This window comes from Salvelinus alpinus, chromosome 3, assembly GCF_045679555.1.
Source record: "Salvelinus alpinus chromosome 3, SLU_Salpinus.1, whole genome shotgun sequence".
NCBI lineage: Eukaryota > Metazoa > Chordata > Actinopteri > Salmoniformes > Salmonidae > Salvelinus > Salvelinus alpinus.
Window position 1 is genome coordinate 67143066 of NC_092088.1, and position 23332 is coordinate 67166397.

At 44.1% G+C, this 23332-nt stretch overlaps 1 protein-coding gene across 1 annotated transcript in view; it reads left to right on the top strand.

Moving 5' to 3' along the window:
- Window positions 1-22396, top strand: part of LOC139571187 (Na(+)/H(+) exchange regulatory cofactor NHE-RF1-like) — a 49350-nt gene extending 26954 nt beyond the window's left edge. The window contains exons 2-6 of the mRNA XM_071393803.1: window positions 11649-11819; window positions 13412-13565; window positions 17250-17293; window positions 20315-20413; window positions 21013-22396. Of these exons, the coding sequence (XP_071249904.1) occupies window positions 11649-11819; window positions 13412-13565; window positions 17250-17293; window positions 20315-20413; window positions 21013-21171 (627 nt within the window). The 3' untranslated portion in view covers window positions 21172-22396. The remainder of the gene's footprint in view (window positions 1-11648; window positions 11820-13411; window positions 13566-17249; window positions 17294-20314; window positions 20414-21012) is intronic.
- The last annotated feature ends 936 nt before the right edge of the window (window positions 22397-23332 follow it).

Here is a 23332-nt window from a genome sequence, read left to right on the forward strand (position 1 = left end):
AAAGCTCATCAGTAAGCTAAGGACCCTGGGACTAAACACTTCCCTCTGCAACTGGATCCTGGACTTCCTGATGGGCCACCCCCAGGTGGTAAGGTTAGGTAACAACACATCCGCCACGCTGATCCTCAACATGGGGGCCCCTTAGGGGTGCGTGCGCAGTCCCCTCCTGTACTCCCTGTTCACTCATGACTGAATGGCCAGGCATGACTCCAACACCATCATCAAATTTGCTGATGACATAACAGTGGTAGGCCTGATCACCAACAACGATGAGACAGCCTATAGGGAGGAGGTCAGAGACCTGGTCGTGTGGTGCAGGAGAAAGGGGACCGAGCACGCCCCCATTCTCATCGACAAGGCTGCAATGGAGACGGTTGAGAGCTTCAAGTTCCTTGGTGTCCACATCACCAACAAACTATCATGGTCCAAACACACTAAGACAGTTGTGAAGGGGGCACGAAAAAACCTATTCCCCCTCAGGAGACTGAAAAGATTTGGCATGGGTCCTCAGAAGGTTCTACAGCTGCACCATCGAGTGCATCCTGACTGGTTGTATCACCTGGTATGGTAACTGCTCGGCATTCGACTGCTACAGAGGGTAGTGCGTACGGCCCAGTACATCACTGGGGCCAAGCTTCCCGCCATCCAGGACCTCTATACCAGGCGGTGTCAGGAAGGCCCTAACAATTGTCAGACTCCAGCCACCCTAGTCAAAGACTGTTCTCTCTACTACCGCATGGACCACCAAGTCTAGGTCCAAAAGACTTCTTAACGGCTTCTACACCCAAGCCATCTTTTACGCTGCTGCTACTCTGTTTATTATCTATGCATGGTCACTAACTCTACCTACATGTACATATTACTTCGAATAACCGGTGCCCCACACTTTGACTCTACTGGTACCCCCTGTATATAGCCTCGCTATTGCTATTTTACTGCTGCTGTTTAATTATTTGTTACTTAACTTATTTTTAAGTTAACCAACAATGCTTTAAAGTAACTTTTTTGTAAAGTAAGCATTTCACTAAGGTCTACACCTGTTGTATTTGGTACATGTGACAAATAAAATTGTATTTGATTTATTTTTAGTCTGAGTCTAGAGGAAAGTCTTTGTCCTCAGGCCTAGAGGGAAACCAAAGTAATTCCATTACCCAAGAGTGGTAAAGCGGCCTTTACTGGTTCTAACAGCAGACATATAAGCTTGCTGCCAGCTCTTAGCAAACTGTTGAAAAAAAACTTGTTTGACGAAATACAATGCTATTTCTCTGTAAACAAATGAACAGACTTTCAACGTGATTATAGAGAAGTGCACTCAACATGTACTGCACTGACACAAATGACCGATGATTGGTTGAAAGAAATTGAAAATTGTGGGAACTGTACTGTTAGATTTCAGTGCAGCCGTTATTGTTATTGACCATAACCTTTTGGAAAAACGTATGAGTTTTGGCTTTTCAACCTCTGCCATATTGTGGATTCAGAGCTATTTATCTAATAGAACTCAAGGGGTTTTCTATAATGTAAAGTGTGGTGTACTGCAGGGCAGCTCTCTAGGCCCTCTACTATTTTCTATTTTTACCAATGACCTGCCTCTGGCATTAAACAAAGCATCTGTGTCCGTATATGCTGATGATTCAGCCATATACGCCTCAGCAACCACAGCTAATGAAGTCACTGAAACCCTTAACAAAGAGTTGCAGTCCGTTTTGGAATGGGTGGCCAGTAATAAACTGGTCTTCAACATCTCTAAAACTAAGTGTTGTATTATGTAGAAATTATTCCTTAAGTTCTAGACCTCAGCTGAACCTGGTAATGAATGGTGTGGCTGTTGAACAAGTTTAGAAGACTAAATGACTTGGTCGTTACCTTAGATTGTAAACTGGTTCAATGGTTGTAAAGATGGGGAGAAGTCTGTCCGTAATAAAGAGATGCTCTGCTTTTTTTGAAGCCACACTCCAAAAAGCAAGTTCTGCAGGCTCTAGTTTTGTCTTATCTTGATTATTGTCCGGTCGAGTGCTGCAAGGAAAGACCTAGTTAAGCTGCAGCTGGCCCAGAACAAAGCATAATGTCTTGCTCTTCATTGTAATCAGAGGGCTGTTATGCATGCCAGTCTCTCTTGGCTAAGAGTTGAGGAGACACTGACTGCATCACTACTTCTTTTTATAAGAAACAATGTGTTGAATCCCAAATTGTTTGCATAGTCAAATTACACACTTACCCCAATAGACATGGCACCAGGGGTCTTTTCACAGCCCCCAATTCAAGAAAGCGTACGTTATTATATAGACCCATTATTGCATGGAACTCTGTTCGATCTCATATTGCTCAAATAAACAGTAAACCTAGTTTCAGAAAACCGATAAAGCATCACTTCACGATACATCGCCTCTCCCCTATTTGGCCTAGATAGTTTGTGTATTCATTGATATGTAGGCATATGTGCCTTTTTTAAAATGTAGTTCTGTCCTTGAGCTGTTCTTGTCTATTAATGTTCTGTATTATGTCATGTTTTGTGTGGACACCAGGAAGAATAGCTGCTGCTTTTGCAACAGCTAATGGGGATCCTAATAAAATGCCGAATAAGGCATTCTTGCTTCTAGCAGCATTTGATTCCAACAGTGATTGTACATATTTTTTGTTTGTAATTTAGCACACAGTCTTAACCCTAATTGCTCCTGTAAGTCACTCTGGATAAGTGCCTTACTCAAGGGCACATTAACAGATTTTTCACCTAGTCGGCTCGGGGATTTGAATGAGTAACCTTTCGGTTACTTGCCCAACGCTCTTAATAACCACTAGGCTGCCTGGCTGTCTGACATCAGAAACACTAGGCAGGTTTCCATTGACCCAGGTTTTCTCGACGAAAGCAATGTTGCAAAAAAATATAATTGCGACATGTAATGGAAATGACAGCTGTAGGAGACATTTTTCTAAAGATCTACAAAAATTGTATCCCTTCGACAGGGGTGGATTTTTATTTTGTCAAACGTTCTTTATTGCGACAAATGGTGGTAACTCTTTTTCGAATAAATTATTATTGCAGAATCATTTTGAAGGTACATGGGGCACGTGATGTCAACACATTACTATGAAGCTTCACTCCACATTTTAATTCTAAATGCCTGCTAAATACATTTAACTAAACTCAGCAAAAAAATAAACGTCCTCTCACTGTCAACTGCGTTTATTTTCAATGAACTTAACGTGTAAATATTTGTATGAACATAACAATATTCAACAACTGAGACATAAACTGAACAAGTTCCACAGACATGTGACTAACAGAAATTGAATAATGTATCCCTGAACAAAGGGTGGGGGGTCAAAATCAAAATTAACAGTCAGTATCTGGCGTGGCCACCAGCTGCATTAAGTACTGCAGTTTCTCCTCCTCATGGACTGCATGAGATTTGCCTGTTGTTGTTGTGAGACCAATTATGATTTTTCAACGCCGATACCGGTTTATTGGAGGACCAAAAAAAGCCCATACCGGTTTATTGGAGGACCAAAAAAAGCCCATACCGGTTTATTGGAGGACCAAAAAAAGCCCATACCGGTTTATTGGAGGACCAAAAAAAGCCCATACCGGTTTATTGGAGGACCAAAAAAAGCCCATACCGGTTTATTGGAGGACCAAAAAAAGCCCATACCGGTTTATTGGAGGACCAAAAAAAGCCCATACCGGTTTATTGGAGGACCAAAAAAAGCCCATACCGGTTTATTGGAGGACCAAAAAAAGCCCATACCGGTTTATTGGAGGACCAAAAAAAGCCCATACCGGTTTATTGGAGGACCAAAAAAAGCCCATACCGGTTTATTGGAGGACCAAAAAAAGCCCATACCGGTTTATTGGAGGACCAAAAAAAGCCCATACCGGTTTATTGGAGGACCAAAAAAAGCCCATACCGGTTTATTGGAGGACCAAAAAAAGCCCATACCGATTAATCTGCCTATTTTTTATTTATTTATTTTTTAATTAAAAAAAATATATATTTATTTGTAATAATGACAATTACAACTACTGAATGAACACTTATTTTAACTTAATATAATACATCAATAAAATCAATTTAGCCTCAAATAATGAAACCTGTTCAATTTGGTTTAAATAATGCAAAAACAAAGTGTTGGAGAAGAAAGTAAAAGTGCAATATGTGCCATGTAAGAAAGCTAACGTTTAAGTTACTTGCTCAGAACATGAGAACATATGAAAGCTGGTGGTTCCTTTTAACATGAGTCTTCAATATTCCCAGGTTAGAAGTTTTAGGTTGTAGTTATTATAGGAATTATAGGACTATTTCTCTCTCTACCATTTGTATTTCATTAACCTTTGACTATTGGATGTTCTTATAGGCACTTTAGTATTGCCAGTGTAACAGTATAGCTTCCATCCCTCTCCTCGCTCCTACCTGGACTCGAACCAGGAACACAACGACAACAGCCACCCTCGAAGCAGCGTTACCCATGCAGAGCAAGAGGAATAACTACTCCAAGTCTCAGAGCGAGTGACGTTTGAAACACTATTAGCGCGCACCCCGCTAACTAGCTAGCCATTTCACATCGGTTACACCAGCCTAATCTCAGGAGTTGATAGGCTTGAAGCACAGCGAAGAGCTTCTGGCAAAACGCACGAAAGTGCTGTTTGAATGAATGTTTACGAGCCTGCTGGTGCCTACCACCGCTCAGTCAGACTGCTCTATCAAATCATAGACTTAGTTATAACATAATAACACACAGAAATACGAGCCTTAGGTCATTAATATGGTAGAATCCGGAAACTATCATCTCAAACGACGTTTATTCTTTCAGTGAAATACGGAACCGTTCCGTATTTTATCTAACCGGTGGCATCCATAAGTCTAAATATTCGTGTTACATTGCACAACCTTCAATGTTAGGTCATAATTACGTAAAATTCTGGCAAATTAGGCGGCCCAAACTGTTGCATATACACTGACTCTGCGTGCAATGAACGCAAGAGAAGTGACACAATTTTACCTGGTTAATATTGCCTGCTAACCTGGATTTCTTTTAGCTAAATATGCAGGTTTAAACATACTTATGTGTATTGATTTTAAGAAAGGCATTGATGTTTATGGTTAGGTACACACGCTAGATAAACTAGTAATATCATCAACCATGTGTTATAACTAGTGATTTATGATTGATTGTTTTTTATAAGATAAGTTTAATGCTAGCTAGCAACTTACCTTGGCTTCTACTGCATTCGCGTAACAGGCAGGCTCCTCGTGGAGTGCAATGTAATCAGGTGGTTAGAGCGTTGGACTAGTTAACTGTAAGGTTGCAAGATTGAATCCCCCGAGCTGACAAGGTAAAAATCTGTCGTTCTGCCCCTGAACGAGGCAGTTAACCTACCGTTCCTAGGTCGTCATTGAAAATAAGAATGTGTTCTTAACTGACTTGCCTAGTTAAATAAAGATTAAATAAAGATGTAGAAAACAAATTGGCCAAATCGGTGTCCAAAAATACCGATTTCCGATTTGTTATGAAAACTTGAAGTCGGCCCTAATTAATCGGACATTCCGATTTTTAATCGGTCGACCTCTAGAATGGCCCTAGCCCTCAACCTCCGATCCAACAGGTCCCAGACGTGCTAAATGGGATTGAGATCAGGGCTCTTCGCTGGCCATGGCAGAACACTGACATTCCTGTCTTGCAGGAAATCACGCACAGAACGAGCAGTATGGCTGGTGGCATTGTCAACCTGGAGGGTCATGTCATGATGAGCCTGCAGGAAGGGTACCACATGAGGGAGGAGGTCTTCCCTGTAACGCACAGCTTTGAGATTGCCTGCAATGACAACAAGCTCAGTCCGATGATGCTGTGACACACCGCCCCAGACCATGACGGACCCTTCACCTCAATCCTGCTCCAGAGTACAGGCCTCGGTGTAACGCTCATTCCTTCGACGATAAACGCAAATCCGACCATCACCCCTGGTGAGACAAAACCGTGACTTGTAGGTGAGGAGCACTTTTTGCCAGTCCTTTCTGGTCCAGCGACGATGGGTTTATGCCCATAGGTGACGTTGTTGTCGGTGATGTCTGTTGAGGACCTGCCTTACAACAGGCCTACAAGCCCTCAGTCCAGCTTCTCTCAGCCTATTGTGGACAGTCTGAGTACTGATGGAGGGATTGTGCGTTCCTGGTGTAACTCGGGCAGTTGTTGCCATCCTGTACCTGTCCCACAGGTGTGATGTTCGGATGTACCGATCCTGTGCAGGTGTTACACGTGGTCTGCCACTGCGAGGATGATCAGCTGTCCATCCTGTCTCCCTGTAGCGCTGTCTTAGGCGTCTCACAGTACGGACATTGCAATTTATTGCCCTGGCCACATCTGCAGTCCTCATGCCTCCTTGCAGCATGCCTAAGGCACATTCACACAGATGAGCAGGGACCCTGGGCATCTTTTGGTGTTTTTCAGTCAGTAGAAAGGCCTCTAGTGTCTTAAGTTTTCATAACTGTGACCTTAATTGCCTACCGTCTGTAAGCTGTTAGTGTCTTAACGACCGTTCCACAGGTGCATGTTCATTAATTGTTTATGGTACATTGAACAAGCATGGGAAACAGTGTTTAAACCCTTTACAATGAAGATCTGTGAAGTTATTTGGATTTTTACGAATTTTCTTTGAACGACAGGGTCCTGAAAAAGGGACGTTTTCATTTTTTGCTGAGTTTATAAAAATGACGTTTTTTGCAGGATCCATGTCCTGACTTTCAAGAATGGCTGAATTGTTTAGCCTTTTCTGGTTGGCTGGATGCAAGTTTCACCATCTAATTATTTCAGATCTACAGGAGTGCAAATTTCACCATGGCCTGTGGCATTATGTTGGTACATGAGAATTATTCAAATCTGGCAAATATTTGTTAATTCTTGCATTCTATCCATGTTGGCTTTCACGGACTACCTGAGACATGAAACAGATGGGTGGGAGGGCATACAGGCTATCGCCAATGTACTAATGCGCAATTGGCCATAAATGGGTAATGTAAACACTTCAACAACTTCATTTTTTTTAGACACTGTAGGTTTTTGTGAAGAAGTAACATTCTTTAGGTGTGACGTCATTACCTCCATCTGTTTTTAAAATGGAAATGCACCGCAACAGGCAATTGTCACATCTGTTTTCTATGCAAACTGTCTAAATGTCTACAAAAAGTTAATAAAAACATGGCTACTGTTTCACTTTTGAAATTTGATCATGCCCCTGTAAAGAGAATGCTGTGAACATTGTAAACAAACTTTTCTGATATAGGTGAAATCAAGCAACAATATTATTTTCATGGATATATCCAATTACATTTCTATAGAAAAGCTATGAAAACAGAGGAACACTGCCCTTCCAGCTGTATAGTTTGTTGCTTTAGTTGGCTAAGTGAGACTAGTTACTCAGCCTGCATAGGAACCATTTTTTTAAGCATAGCAACCAATGTTTTTGCACAGATTAAAGTGTTTTGGTTTTTGTCTCCTCATGGAAGGATTGAAGCTGCTATTTAACTTTTTGGGCTACTTGACGAAATTCACATTGACAGAGCTATAACTCACATTTCTTTCTCAATGAAAGCAAGTCTAAGAAGCGGTATATCTGTTAAATGTGTGGTATTTCTATGCTTCCCGTTTAAATTTTGTTTTTGTGTCTGACTTTCAGTTTTGTACACCAGCTTCAAACAGCTGAAAATACATTTTTTGGTTATTGAATAGGTACTGTACAACACAGCGGTTTAGATGATTCAATGATTCTCTACACTATACATTGCATGTTTTGTCACAAACTGAAATTTCGATTTCTGCATATTGCACTTAAGTAAATTCATGCCATATTTTTTTTTTAAATCAAACATGCAGAAAGCATTACAGGCATCACGAGCAAATGTAAATGAAGTGAAAGTGCCGCTTTTGATTGGACAGTGAGTTTGAGGTGGTGTTCTTGATCTGTTTCACATTGAGGATGCTCTTAGCCCAGGGCTAAGGTGCAGTGTGTACATGCCTGTTGTGTCTTTGCTCTCCTGCTGTGTGTCTTGGGCTGATTCTCTCTATAGTGGTTGTGGTAGTAGTAACTGGATTAAAGAGCTCACATTGCCTTCAGGTGTCCATTTCAAACACCTTTCCAGAAACCATACTGCGAAGAGATTTTAGATGGCTCTCGGTGCTTTCTTCTGCGTTTTTGTGTACTGTGTGTACACCAGCAAACTGTCTCCCCCACATTCAAAATCTTGTTTGTTTGATGCCATTGCTGTTGAAATGACAGTCTGGGATATGAGATTTTCCGGGCCTCCACCCATTCTATTGTGAGTTCTAATAATTTATCATTCAGTACTGAAGCTGTCATTCTGCCCATGTTGATTTTCCTCAACAGTCACTGATCAGGATGCAAAGGTTGCTCTTAAGTGTTGGTAACAGAGAATCATTAACAGGTGACTAACAATAACACAGCTGTAATCTCTGGAACAACCCTCTTTATCAGTAAATGGGAGGAGGGACACTTCATTTTTATTAGGGCTCATGATGTTCTCCACTATTGCTTATATATCCTCAGGTCATAAAATGTTTCCAACTTTCCATTATGGGATTTATCATTATTACAGGATCCTCTAAGATATCGCTAATAACCAGGGTGTTTTTGTTTCACAACGTTTTGTCCTCTCTGACTACCTGTCTTCCCTTGCTATTCCCATTTAATGTTTAGCCGTATATATTTAAAGAATTTGGCAATCTTTGTTTGAGATTTAGAAATCTAATGGATGCCATATTGGCACCAAAAGGTCAAAGATGAACTGTATTGTAGTCTGGTTCTAAATGAGAATGTTTGCATTAGAGAGGGTTTGGTTGGTGCCAACATGGAGGTTAGGTTTCCAACCTCTCTGGCCCTGGTATTGATGACCTCATTCCCCTTTCTGCTGCTACACAGTAGAATCCCCTATGTAGCTGTTAGCCTGTCTCTAGTTGGATTAAATGCTTAACCCAGCGTATGGCCACTCCTGGATTAGCCCGTTATACTAAACATCAGTCAGTGTCCAGTGCTCAGCTAGACACTCCTGGAAGCCTTGTCACTCACGTGAGACCGAGTTTAACGTACATGCTGTACTGTATGTACACATGCTCTCACACAACAACAAGTCACACACTGTTCAGCTTTAAATTCTTTAAAAAAGTAACCTTTTATTTCAGATGAATTAAAGAACAAATTCTTATTTACAATGACGGCCAGGAGTCAGTGAACTTCTCCTAGATACAATATCCTACTGTGCATACATATAGAAGTACAGTGCTAATCAAATGGCTACCTGGACTATTTGCATTGACCCCCCCCCCCCCACTTTACACCGCTGCTACTTGCAGTTTATTATCTATGCATGGTAACTTTAACCCCATCTACAGTTGAAGTCGGAAGTTTACATACACTTAGGTTGGAGTCATTAAAACTCGTTTTTCAACCACTCCACACATTTCTTGTTAACAAACTATAGTTTTGGAAAGTCGGTTAGGACATTTACTTTGTGCATGACACGTAATTTTTCCAACAATTGTTTACAGACATTATTTCACTTATAATTCACTATCACAATTCCAGTGGGTCAGAAGTTTACATACACTAAGTTGACTGTGCCTTTAAACAGCTTGGAAAATTCCAGAAAATTATGTCATGGCTTTAGAAGCTTCTGATAGGCTAATTGACATCATTTGAGTCAATTGGCAGTGTACCTGTGGATGCATTTCAAGGCCTACATTCAAACTCAGTGCCTCTTTGCTTGACATCATGGGGAAATCAAAAGAAATCAGCCACGACCTCAGAAAAAAATGATTGATCTCCACAAGTCTGGTTCATCCTAGAGATAAACGTACTTTGGTGCGAAAAGTGCAAATCAGTCCCAGAACAACAGCAAAGGACCTTGTGAAGATGCTGGAGGAAACCGGTACAAAAGTATCTATATCCACAGTACAACGAGTATTATATCGACATAACCTGAAAGGCCGCTCAGCAAGGAAGAAGCCACTGCTCCAAAACCGCCATAAAATAGCCAGACTACGGTTTGCAACTGCACATGGGGACAAAGATCGTACTTTTTGGAGAAATGTCCTCTGGTCTAATGAAACAAATTAGACCTGTTTGGCCATAATGACCATTGTTATGTTTGGAGGAAAAAGGGGGAGGCTTGCAAGCCGAAGACCACCATCCCAAACGTGAAGCACGGGGGTGGCAGCGTCATGTTGTGGGGGTGCTTTGCTGCAGGAGGAACTGGTGCACTTTACAAAATAGATGGCATCATTAGGAAGGAAAATTATGTGGATATATTGAAGCAACATCTCAAGGCATCAGTCAGGAAGTTAAAGCTTGGTCGCAAATGGGTCTTCCAAATGGACAATGAACCCAAGCATACTTCCAAAGTTGTGGCAAAATGGTTTAAGGACAACAAAGTCAAGGTATTGGAGTGGCCATCACAAAGGCCTTACCTCAATCACATAGAACATTTGTTGGCAGAACTGAAAAAGTGTGTGTGAGCAAGGAGGCCTACAAACCTGACTCAGAGCTGGTGTAACTGTCAGGATGAATGGGCCAAAATTCAGCCAACTTATTGTGGGAAGCTTGTGGAAGGCTACCCGAAACGTTAATAATTTAAAGGCAATGCTACCAAATACTAATTGAGTGTATGTAAACTTCTGACCCACTGGGAATATGATGAAAGAAATAAAAGCTGAAATAATTCATTCTCTACTATTATTCTGACATTTTCACATTTTTCAAATAAAGTGGTGATCCTAACTGACCTAAAACATGGCATTTTTACTAGGATTAAATGTCAGGAATTGTGAAACTGAGTTTAAATGTATTTGCCTAAGGTGTATGTAAGCTTCCAACTTCAACTGTACACCTTGACTAACCTGTACCCCCTGTATATAGCCTCTTTATTGTTACTTAAAAAAAACCATTTAGTTTATTTAGTAAATATTTTCTCAACTCTTTTCTTAACTGCATTGTTGGTTAAGGGCTTGTAAGTAAACGTTTCACGGTAAGGTCTACACCTGTTGTATTGGGCGTATGTGACAAATTACATTTAGATTTGATAGTATGTAGAAGCAAGTATATAGCTTGGAACAACTATAGTATTCTTAGAGTAAAACTGCACTATGCTTGCTTGGTCAGTGACTACTAACAGCAGTTGGTCCAATATTGTTAATGTCTATTTTCCTTGCTAGCTGTCTCTGTTCCACATTTCCACTAATAAAACACAGGGTGACGTTTTCCTTTTCCCAGATCCCCCTCTGTGGCGTAAACCTGTAATGGAATGTTACGTCCTGTTCTTTAATACATTGAGAACACAAACTTAGCTTCTTGGTGTTTGGATGGTTGCTGAATGCTACACTCTGGATATTTGTCACACTAATGGTGTTCTAACCTGATTTTAATATCTCCATTTCATCTCAACTGTTGCTTTATCATTTGGAGTTGTTGGGTGCTTATTTTTTTTATCTTTGCTAATCACCATCTTCTATTTGTAGAGGAATATGTCTGAGTGACAAGATCAGCACATCTACGCTGTTACATGGAGAGAGCAGAACTAGACATTCTCTCTCTCTCTCATCGATCTGTGTGCTTAACTAGATCTGTTTTCTCTGTCTGTCCGCAGGAATCGAAGGCAGAGCTGCGTCCTCGTCTGTGCTCGCTGAAGAAAGGTGCGACGGGCTATGGCTTCAACCTGCACAGTGAGAAGTCTAAACCAGGCCAGTACATCAGGGCTGTGGACGAGGACTCTCCTGCTGACAAGGCTGGCCTCAAACCCCAGGACAAGATATTACAGGTACGTCTTTACTGTACATTTTCCTTTACACACACACACGCGCGTGGACTCCAACACAGACACAAACAGCGAATCTGTACATGACGTTTTTATAAACCCAACTACTTAGCAGCAGTCCTCTTATCCCCATCTCTAGGCCAGATTAGGAATGCAGGGCAATATTCTTCTGGTACGGTCTGTCCACCCTGATGAACTTTACAAACATGATGTCTTTGTCTGATCTGTTGTACAGACAGTAGGCATTGCCGTGATCATCAGACAGTTTAGGGGTGTGTTTTGCCTGACAGGTGGGAACGTGGCATGTGCTGGAGGAGGAATGTGTGTTGTAATCCCATTACATCAGTGGCAGAGTGGTCAAATCAAAATCTCATTTTATTGGTCACATATTTTGCAGATGTTATAACAGGTGCAGCGAAATGCTTATGTTTCTAGCTCCAACAGTGCAGTAATACCACACAATACACAGAAATCCCCCCCTCCCCCAAAATATTTAAAATGAAGAAATATCAGAATGAGCAATGTCATAGTCCGGAATATAAATATCTATTTAATGTTGTGTATGGACCGTATATCAATAGAAAGGTGTGTGTACAGCAGTAGTTATCTAGGATGAGCGTTTGAGTAGAATACAGTATGTATACATATGAAGTGGGTGAAACACTATGTAAACATTATTAAAGTGACCAGTGTTCTATGTCTATAGGGCAGCAGTCTCTAAGGTGCAGGTTTGAGTAACCGGAGGGTAGCCGGCTAGTGACAGTGACTAAAGTTCAGGGCAGGGTACTGGGCATAGGCTGGCTAGTGGTGACTATTTAACAGTCTGATGGCCTGGAAATGGAAGCTGTTTTTTCCCCGTCTCTCAGTAATAGCGATCAGTACTGGGATTAGGCAATGCACTACTGGGAAGTGTGTGTGAGTGAGGTAGAAATGGAGGGAAAGTAAGGGAGAGAGGGTTATACAAGGCCTGTGGTGTTAGTGTGTGTGAAGGGGAAACAGTCTTTTGTCCTTGACCTTTTTATTCTGTTTTTCGGGCTCTTGGTCCTCATGTTGTAATACTACCAGTTAATCCACTAACCGTGTCTTTGACCTGCATTACACTCCAGTTACACTGACTTCAAACGGTGTGTAACAAAGGTCAAGGCTTTACGTCTAATGCTTTATACTAACCAGGGACATGTTTGTGAGCTACCATTCTTAGGTATGGTAACACACACACACACACACACACACACACACACATGGAGGGATCAGGGAGAGGGTGTATAATGGCTCTGTTGTTTGCTCAAAGTGTGGGAGTCTGGGAGATTCCAGAATGGTATTTCCACCTCTTTTCTCCCGCTGGAGTTGGACAGGCAGTCCTCCGTCTGGAGGCAGAGCTTAGTTCCTACAGCGCCCCGAACCGTTTAGTTCAGTTTAAACCTCCGTGGGAGGACTGGACTGTGTGTTATAGTCCCTAACCACTACACCACCCACAGCATGGCTGCATTCACATCAAGTCTATTGTCTCAGTGTTCTCTGTTATTGTTGTGGATGTACTGGACAGCTGTACTGTACTTTGATAACATCATCACTCTTCTCTCCCCCACCCCCAGGTTAACAGTATGTCAGTAGTAGGGATGCAGCACAGTGAGGTGGTAGCAGCCATTAAGGCCGGGGGAGATGAGACCAGTCTACTGGTGGTGGATCGTGAGGCAGAGGCTTTCTTCAACAGCTGCGACATCATTCCTACTGAGGCCCACCTCACAGGTACACACGCATACACACTATTTAATTGAAAAACAAGACAGACACACACAGGCGGACGGACGCAGGCAGGCACGCAGACAGACACGCAGGCGGGCGGACAGACAGACGGACATAAGCAGGCAGGCACACAGACGGACACGCGGACGGATGGACACGCAGGCAGGCGGATGGACAGGCAGACTGGCAGATGGACAGGCAGACGGACAGACAGACGGACATAAGCAGGCAGGCACACAGACGGACACGCGGACGGGCGGACGGACACGCAGGCAGGCGGATGGACTGGCGGATGGACAGGCAGACTGGCGGATGGACAGGCAGACGGACACGCAGGCAGGCGGGTGGACAGACGGGCGGGCGGACATACGCAGGCAGGCACACAGACGGACGCGCAGCCTGACGGACAGGCAGACGGACAGGCAGACGGACACGCAGGCAGACACGCGGACGGACAGGCAGACGGACACGCACTCGGACGGAGGGACAGGCAGGCGGACACGAAGGTGGACGGACGGACAGTCGGACGGACAGGCAGATGGACACGCAGTCGGGCAGGCGGACAGGCAGGCACGCAGGCAGGCGGGCGGGCGGACGGACAAACAGACGGACACGCAGGCGGACGGACGGACAGACAGGCAGGCGGACACGCAGGCAGGCGGACGGACACGCGGGCGGGCAGACTGACATGCGGACGGACAGACACACAGACATGCGGGCGGGCAGATGGGCGGGCGGGCGGGCAGGCAGACGGACACGCACGCAGGCAGACGGACACGCACGCAGGCAGACGGACACGCACGCAGGCAGAAGGATGGCCGGACAGGCGGACGGACACGCAGGCAGGCGGATGGCCGGACAGGCGGGCGAACACGCAGGCGGGCACACGGACGGACACGCAGGCGGACACGCAGGCAGACGGATAGGCAGAGAGACATGCAGGCGGACGGACAGGCAGATGGACACGCTGTCGGGCGGACAGGCAGGTGGACACGCAGGCACACAGACAGACAGGCACACAGACAGACAGGCACACAGACAGACGGGCAGACGGACACGCGGGCAGACACACGCAGGCAGACACACACGCACGCAGGCGGACACGTAGGCAAATGGATGGACAGGCGGACGGACACGCAGGCAGACGGACACGCGGGTGGGCACGCGGACGGGGTGGGCGGACGGACGGACGGACACGCGGACGGACAGGTAGGCGGATGGACACGCGGGCGGGCACACGGATGGACAGGCAGGCAGGTGGACACACGGATGGACAGGCAGGCAGGTGGACACGCACGCAGGCAGGCAGGCGGACACGTACGCAGACAGGCGGACACGCACGCACCCAGGTGGGTACGCACGCAGGCAGACAGACAGGCAGACACGCACGCACGCAGACAGGCGGACACGCACGTAGACACGTACGCACGCAGGCAGACACAGACAGACAGACGGGCACGCAGACAGACGGACATGCAGGTGGACGCATATGTACGCACATACACAGAGGCATGCAGACAGACACAGGTGTATATATACAGACAGACACGCGCACAGACATACATAGACACACAGATATACACACACACAGATGTGTATATATATATCTCTCTGTGTATATATATATATATATATATATGTGTGTGTGTGTATGTATATACAGTGGGGAGAACAAGTATTTGATACACTGCCGATTTTGCAGGTTTTCCTACTTACAAAGCATGTAGAGGTCTGTAATTTTTATCATAGGTACACTTCAACTATGAGAGACGGAATCTAAAACAAAAATCCAGAAAATCACATTGTATGATTTTTAAGTAATTAATTTGCATTTTATTGCATGACATAAGTATTTGATACATCAGAAAAGCAGAACTTAATATTTGGTACAGAAACCTTTGTTTGCAATTACAGAGATCATACGTTTCCTGTAGTTCTTGACTAGGTTTGCACACACTGCAGCAGGGATTTTGGCCCACTCCTCCCTACAGATCTTCTCCAGATCCTTCAGGTTTCGGGGCTGTCGCTGGGCAATACGGACTTTCAGCTCCCTCCAAAGATTTTCTATTGGGTTCAGGTCTGGAGACTGGCTAGGCCACTCCAGGACCTTGAGATGCTTCTTACGGAGCCACTCCTTAGTTGCCATGGCTGTGTGCTTCGTGTCGTTATCATGCTGGAAGACCCAGCCATGACCCATCTTCAATGCTCTTACTGAGGGAAGGAGGTTGTTGGCCAAGATCTCGCGATACATGGCCCCATCCATCCTCCCCTCAATACGGTGCAGTCGTCCTGTCCCCTTTGCAGAAAAGCATCCCCAAAGAATGATGTTTCCACCTCCATGCTTCACGGTTGGGATGGTGTTCTTGGGGTTGTACTCATACTTCTTCTTCCTCCAAACACGGCGAGTGGAGTTAGACCAAAAAGCTCTATTTTTGTCTCATCAGACCACATGACCTTCTCCCATTCCTCCTCTGGATCATCCAGATGGTCATTGGCAAACTTCAGACGGGCCTGGACATGCACTGGCTTAAGCAGGGGGACCTTGCGTGCGCTGCAGGATTTTAATCCATGACGGCGTAGTGTGTTACTAATGGTTTTCTTTGAGACTGTGGTCCCAGCTCTCTTCAGGTCATTGACCAGGTCCTGCCGTGTAGTTCTGGGCTGATCCCTCACATTCCTCATGATCATTGATGCCCCACGAGGTGAAATCTTGCATGGAGCCCCAGACCGAGGGTGATTGACCGTCATCTTGAACTTCTTCCATTTTCTAATAATTGCGCCAACAGTTGTTTCCTTCTCACCAAGCTGCTTGCCTATTGTCCTGTAGCCCATCCCAGCCTTGTGCAGGTCTACAATTTTATCCCTGATGTCCTTACACAGCTCTCTGGTCTTGGCCATTGTGGAGAGGTTGGAATCTGTTTGATTGAGTGTGTGGACAGGTGTCTTTTATACAGGTAACGAGTTCAAACAGGTGCAGTTAATACAGGTAATGAGTGGAGAACAGGAGGGCTTCTTAAAGAAAAACTAACAGGTCTGTGAGAGCTGGAATTCTTACTGGTTGGTAGGTGATCAAATACTTATGTCATGCAATAAAATGCAAATTAATTATTTAAAAATCATACAATGTGATTTTATGGATTTTTGTTTTAGATTCCGTCTCTCACAGTTGAAGTGTACCTATGATAAAAATGACAGACCTCTACATGCTTTGTAAGTAGGAAAACCTGCAAAATCGGCAGTGTATCAAATACTTGTTCTCCCCACTGTGTATATATATATATATATATACACACACACACACAGATATTCACAGACAGAGCAGCGTTGTTGAAGTTAATGATTAAACTGAAGTTTGGGTGGAGGACTAGCTGGCTGGCATCAGGACTAGAACAAGCCAATAAGCCTTCTCTTTAAAGATGAAGTCATTGCAACCGTATCCACAGTGACAGCTGTGGTGTGGAGGAAGCAAAGGGCTCTAAAGATCCGGGACAGAGGAGTCAAACCCTTTATTCAGATATCTAATTTCCACTATTTATTAGTCTGATTTAGTCAATACCACTGACCTCATACAGCACAGGAGTGAAGGGAGGACTGTGGTTCCAAATAAGGCGTTTATCTGCCGTTTGTGTCCCCATTCCTTATTAACAATGTCAATAAAACAAGATATTGTCCTGCTGTTTCCTCTAGGACCTCTTCCTGAACCTGTGTCGGATGGAGGAGCAGAAGAGGAGGTGAGGAGGACTGTGTGGTGTGGGGGAAAATCCACTCGCCTTGTCTGTCTCGCTCACTCTATCTCTCTTTCCCGAACACTCACATATTTCAGAGCTTTAATTATTTATTTGGTAAATCAGAAACCTAAATAAGTCTTTGGCTAGATAAGATGGGTGTGTGATGTCAGTAGGATCATTCACTATAATCATACCTCATTGAGAGCAGATGGGCTGAATGTAGGGACACTAAGTCTGTGTCCCAAATGGTACTCTATCCCCTTAAAAGGGCACTACATTTTGTCTCTGATTAAAAGCACACTATTACTTTATAGGGAACAAGCGTAGGGGATTGGTAGCGATGACATCGTGGCTGGCCCTGTCGCCATGGTAACTGTCAATCAGAGTGGTGGATATAGTGAGCCAGTGTGCTCTCTCTGCCCAGCCCTGAGGGAGCCTCTATAATTCCTGAAGCCTACTGGTAATTCTGTTAATGAGAAGAGATGGACGAGAGCTAGTCTGGACTCTTTCTAAAATGATCTGCCGCAATTGTTGCAACCCCTATTACTAGCCTGTTCAACCACTTTTGTGTCGTCTGAGATTCTCAAAGATTGGAAAGCAGCTGCGATCATCCCTCTCTTCAAAGGGGGGGACTCTTGACCCAAACTGCTACAGACCTATATCTATCCTACCCTGCCTTTTTTAATTTTTTAATTTAATTTTACCCCCTTTTCTCCCCAATTTTCGTGGTATCCAATTGTTAGTAATTACTCTTGTCATCGCTACAACTCCCGTACGGGCTCGGGAGAGACGAAGGTCGAAAGCCATGCGTCCTCCGAAACACAACCCAACCAAGCCGCACTGCTTCTTAACACAGCGTGCCTCCAACCCGGAAGCCAGCCGCACCAATGTGTCGGAGGAAACACCGTGCACCTAGCTGCCTTGGTTAGCGTACACTGCGCCCGGCCCGCCACAGGAGTCGCTGGTGCGCGATGAGACAAGGATATCCCTACCGGCCAAACCCTCCCTAACCCGGACGACGCTAGGCCAATTGTGTGTCGCCCCATGGACCTCCCGGTCGCGGCCGGCTACGACAGAGCCTGAGCGCGAACCCAGAGTCTCTGGTGGCACAGCTAGCGCTGCGATGCAGTGCCCTAGACCACTGCGCCACCCGGAAGGCCTCTACCCTGCCTTTCTAAGGTCTTCGAAAGCCAAGTTAACAAACAGATCACCAACCATTTCGAATCCCACCGTACCTTCTCTGCTATGCAATCTGGTTTCAGAGCTGGTCATGGGTGCACCTGAGCCACGCTCAAGGTTCTAAACGATATCTTGACCGCCATCGATAAGAAACAATAGTGTGCAGCTGTATTCATTGATCTGGCCAAGGCTTTCGACTCTGTCAATCACCACATCCTCATCGGCAGACTCAACAGCCTTGGTTTCTCAAATGAGTGCCTCGCCTGGTTCACCAACTACTTCTCTGATAGAGTTCAGTGTGTCAAATCGGAGGGCCTGTTGTCCGGGCCTCTGGCAGTCTCTATGGGGGTGCCACAGGGTTCAATTCTTGGGCCGACTCTCTTCTCTGTATATATCAATGTCACTTGCTGCTGGTGAGTCTCTGATCCACCTCTACGCAGACGACACCATTCTGTATACTTCTGGCCCTTCTTTGGACACTGTAAACAACCCTCCAGACGAGCTTCAATGCCATACAACTCTCCTTCCGTGGCCTCCAACTGCTCTTAAATACAAGTAAAACTAAATACATGCTCTTCAACCGATCGCTGCCTGCACCTGCCCGCCCGTCCAGCATCACTACTCTGGACTGTTCTGACTTAGAATATGTGGACAACTACAAATACCTAGGTGTCTGGTTAGACTGTAAACTCTCCTTCCAGACTCACATAAAACATCTCCAATCCAAAGTTAAATCTAGAATTGGCTTCCTATTTCGCAAACAAAGCATCCTTCACTCATGCTGCCAAACATACCCTTGTAAAACTGACCGTCCTACCGATCCTCGATTTCGGCGATGTAATTTACAAAATAGCCTCCAATACCCTACTCAATAAATTGGATGCAGTCTATCACAGTGCCATCTGTTTTGTCACCAAAGCCCCATATACTACCCACCACTGCGACCTGTATGCTCTCGTTGGCTGGCCCTCACTTCATACTCGTTGCCAAACCCACTGGCTACAGGTCATCTACAAGACCCTGCTAGGTAATGTCCCGCCTTATCTCTGCTCGCTGGTCACCATAGCTGCACCCACCCGTAGCACGCGTTCCAGCAGGTATATCTCACTTATCACCCCCAAAGCCAATTCCTCCTTTGGCCGCCTCTCCTTCCAGTTCTCTGCTGCCAATGACTGGAATGAACTACAAAAATCTCTGAAACTGGAAACACTTATCTCCCTCACTAGCTTTAAGCACCAGCTGTCAGAGCAGCTCACAGATCACTGCACCTGTACATAGCCCATCTATAAATAGCCCAAACAACTACCTCTTCCCCTACTGTATTTATTTTGCTCCTTTGCACCCCGGGTATTTCTACTTTGCACACTCATCTACTGTCAAATCTACCATTCCAGTGTTGTAATTGCTATATTGTATTTACTTCGCCACTATGGCCTATTTATTGCCTTAACCTCCCTTATCTCACCTCAGTTGCTCACATTGTATATAGACTTATTTTTCTACTGTATTATTGACTGTATGTTTGTTTTACTCCATGTGTAACTCTGTGTTATATGTGTCGAACTGCTTTATCTTGGCCAGGTCGCAGTTGTAAATGAGAACTTGTTCTCAACTTGCCAACCTGGTTAAATAAAGGTGAAATAAATAAAGTAGGGCACTGCATGGTGAATCCTGACTCCTTGTGGCCGCTGGTGATTGGTGTGATTTCAATGTACTGGAATGTGTGTTTCATAGGTGTGTTTATCTGGTGTGTGTGTGTGATGCAGGTGAACGATAATGTGTTTGTCTGTACAGGTGAACGATAAGGTGTGTTTCTAATGTGTGTGTGTCCCCCTATCTCTACAGGTGGGGGTAAAGCCTAAGGTGTCCGTCAGTTCGTCTACATCCAGCGCTTCCTCCACTGGCTCTCTACCAACAGCCACTGCCAGCACCCCTCCACCAGAGGTGTGTGTGTGTGTGTGTGTGTGTGTGGACGTGTTTAACTATACTTGTAAGGGACCAGAAGTATCCACAGCAATAGTAAACAAACATTTAGCCAACTGGGGACATTTTGTTAGTCCCTACAAGGTAAAATTATATTTCTAGGGTGTTTATGGTAAAGGTTAGAATTAGTGTTACGTTTTTAGGGTTACAGTTAAGGAAAATAGGATTTTGAATGGGACTGAATCGTGTACCCACAAGGGTAGTTATACAAGACTGTGTGTAATTTTTTTGTATTTATATTTAACCTTTATTTAACTAGGCAAGTCAGTTAAGAACAAATTCTTATTTACAATGGAACAGTGGGTTAACTGCCTTGTTCAGGGGCAGAACGACAGATTTTTACCTTGTCAGCTCTGGGATTCGATCTAGCAACCTTTCGGTTACTGGCCCAACGCTGTAACCACTAGGCTACTGCCGCCCCCAGTGGTGAACATTTTTGTCAGTGGAATATCTAATGAGTAACTCTGTCTCTCTCTGTGTCTGTCTCTCTCTCTCTCTCTCTCTGTGTCTCTCTCGCTCTCTGTGTGTGTGTGTGTGTGTGTGTGTGTATTGGCTTGCAGGTACAATTCCAGGTGGTTCCGGCTAAGGAGTCTGATGCAGGCCTAGCCCTCAGCATGTCTCTAGCCCAGGCCAAGGAGAGGGCTCACCAGAAACGTTCAGCCAAGAAAGTCCCTGCCATGGACTGGCGCAAGAGGAATGAACTCTTCAGTAACCTATAAACCACTTATTTCCTTCCTCCTTTTTGTCGACCTTTTGCTCTCTCCAAACGTGCGCATACACACACACACACACACACACACACACACACACACACACACACACACACACACACACACACACGTCAAAGTGTTATTGGTTGTGATTTCATGATTTTCATCATGTGTTAATTTAGGGGTTTTCCACTCCTGAATAAGAAACAATTAGAAGTTGGAAAAACAATGTACATTTGACCTCTAGTAGAGTAAGATGATGACAAAATAAGAGATTATGGGATGCAGGGAAAATGATAAAGGAATAAACATTGCTAGAAAGTGTCAAGGTGTGTTGTCAGTCTTTTAATCTGGTTGGTTGGTGGTCGCAATACTTCCTTATAAAATCATGAGCTAGCCAATAGCAAGCTGGAACTGATGGAGCTTTGTGGATGACTGATTCATCTTCAATATTATTTCCAGAGACTTTCATGCTTTAGTACTTCTGACTAGATGAACGACAGATGATCTGTTGAATTCTTAGCAATACAAGACCATTGTCTAAGCATTTATCACCTATGTGGTCTACACGTCTGTTTGGCAAATATTACTGAATTTGTTCAGGAATTGTATCGTTCTAATGCTGACCACTGGTTTACTTTGGTGTGATGTTTACTACCCTGTCTATTTGAAGATTTTGTCATGTCAATTCTTAGATGGGGAATTTAAAATACATTCAATTCTGTTCTAAATGTGACATGGTCATATATGTGGTTCTAGATTTTTGAATCCAAAGTTAACCATTCTATCTTAATGTAAAGTTGAAACATTCCTGGGTTAACAACCTGTCCAAACCGGTGTTCAATCACACCTATTGTAAAATCTTAAATAGTTTATATTTGTATCATTTTTCCCCCCCTGCCATTCTCAACGAATGACATGAAAATATAATTTTATGTTTCTTTCATTAGATTTGTACATAGTGAATTGTGTCTTAAAGAAAGAAATCCTCAGTTTGTTTGTTTCTGAATAGACTCTTGGTTGAATGGAATGTTAGCCAACTGTACAGTGTATCAGTCATTTCCTACTTTGTGTCAGTTAGCTCTGGTCCAGGGCGCCACTAGGTGCTATAGTATAGACCAGGGATCAACTCCAACTCTGGTCCTGGAGAGCTACTGGGTGTGAAGGCTTTTGTACACTGGTAGAAGGGCTGAGTTGTATTGATGAGGATGACAGTTATAAATTTGGGATCAAACATGTTGTCTTTTTGTCTATCTTCTTTAACCCTTTTTGTGTGTGTCTCACCATGCGTTCTCTGTGGGATCTCAGAAAGGAAAACAACTGTTTTAGATTCTCCCTTTTTTAATGGTTTAAACAGTAAACTGATGAGTAAGCAGGTGGGCGTGCATCACAAACAACACAGACCAATCAGCAAGTCAATAGCTAGTGCTCTAGAACAATGTTCTGACATTAGAATGAAGCCTAAAATAAAAAACTTCACACTTTACAGTTCTTACAATTCCTGTTAGTAAAGTGTCATTTTTTGTTGTTCTTTAACACTGTAGTTAATGTTAATAAGGTTATTTACAGTAAGAGGTTTTAGGGCTCTATTCAATCCGTATTGCGGAAGTTCAGCAGTACAGCGTGATTGAAATGTAACGGCAATATTTCCAAGTTAGTGCAGACTGCATTCACGGTAAACACAGCATAGATCAGCTCAATCAGAAAGTAACTTTTAACATTTTTATCGCTTCGGCCCTAAGAATGAGTAATCATTCACCCAAATTACATAAATTTGCATTTATAGACAGTGGCCAGGTGAAGACAACTTTAATCATGGATTGTTGTCTTACCTTGTCCATAGACTGTTTTACAGTATAAGGAAACCAATATGTTATTTGTGTGTGCACACCTACACACAGCTCTGGAAAAAATTAAGAGACCACTGCAAAAGGATTGGTTTTTCCAGCAGGACAATGCTCCGTGCCACACAGCCAGGTCAATCAAGGTGTGGATGGAGGACCACCAGATCAAGACCCTTGTCATGGCTAGCCCAATCTCCAGACCTGAACCCCATTGAAAACCTATGGAATGTGATCAAGAGGAAGATGGATGGTCACAAGCCATCAAAAGCCGAGCTGCTTGAATTTTTGCGCCTAGAGTGGCATAGTCACCCAACATCAACGTGAAA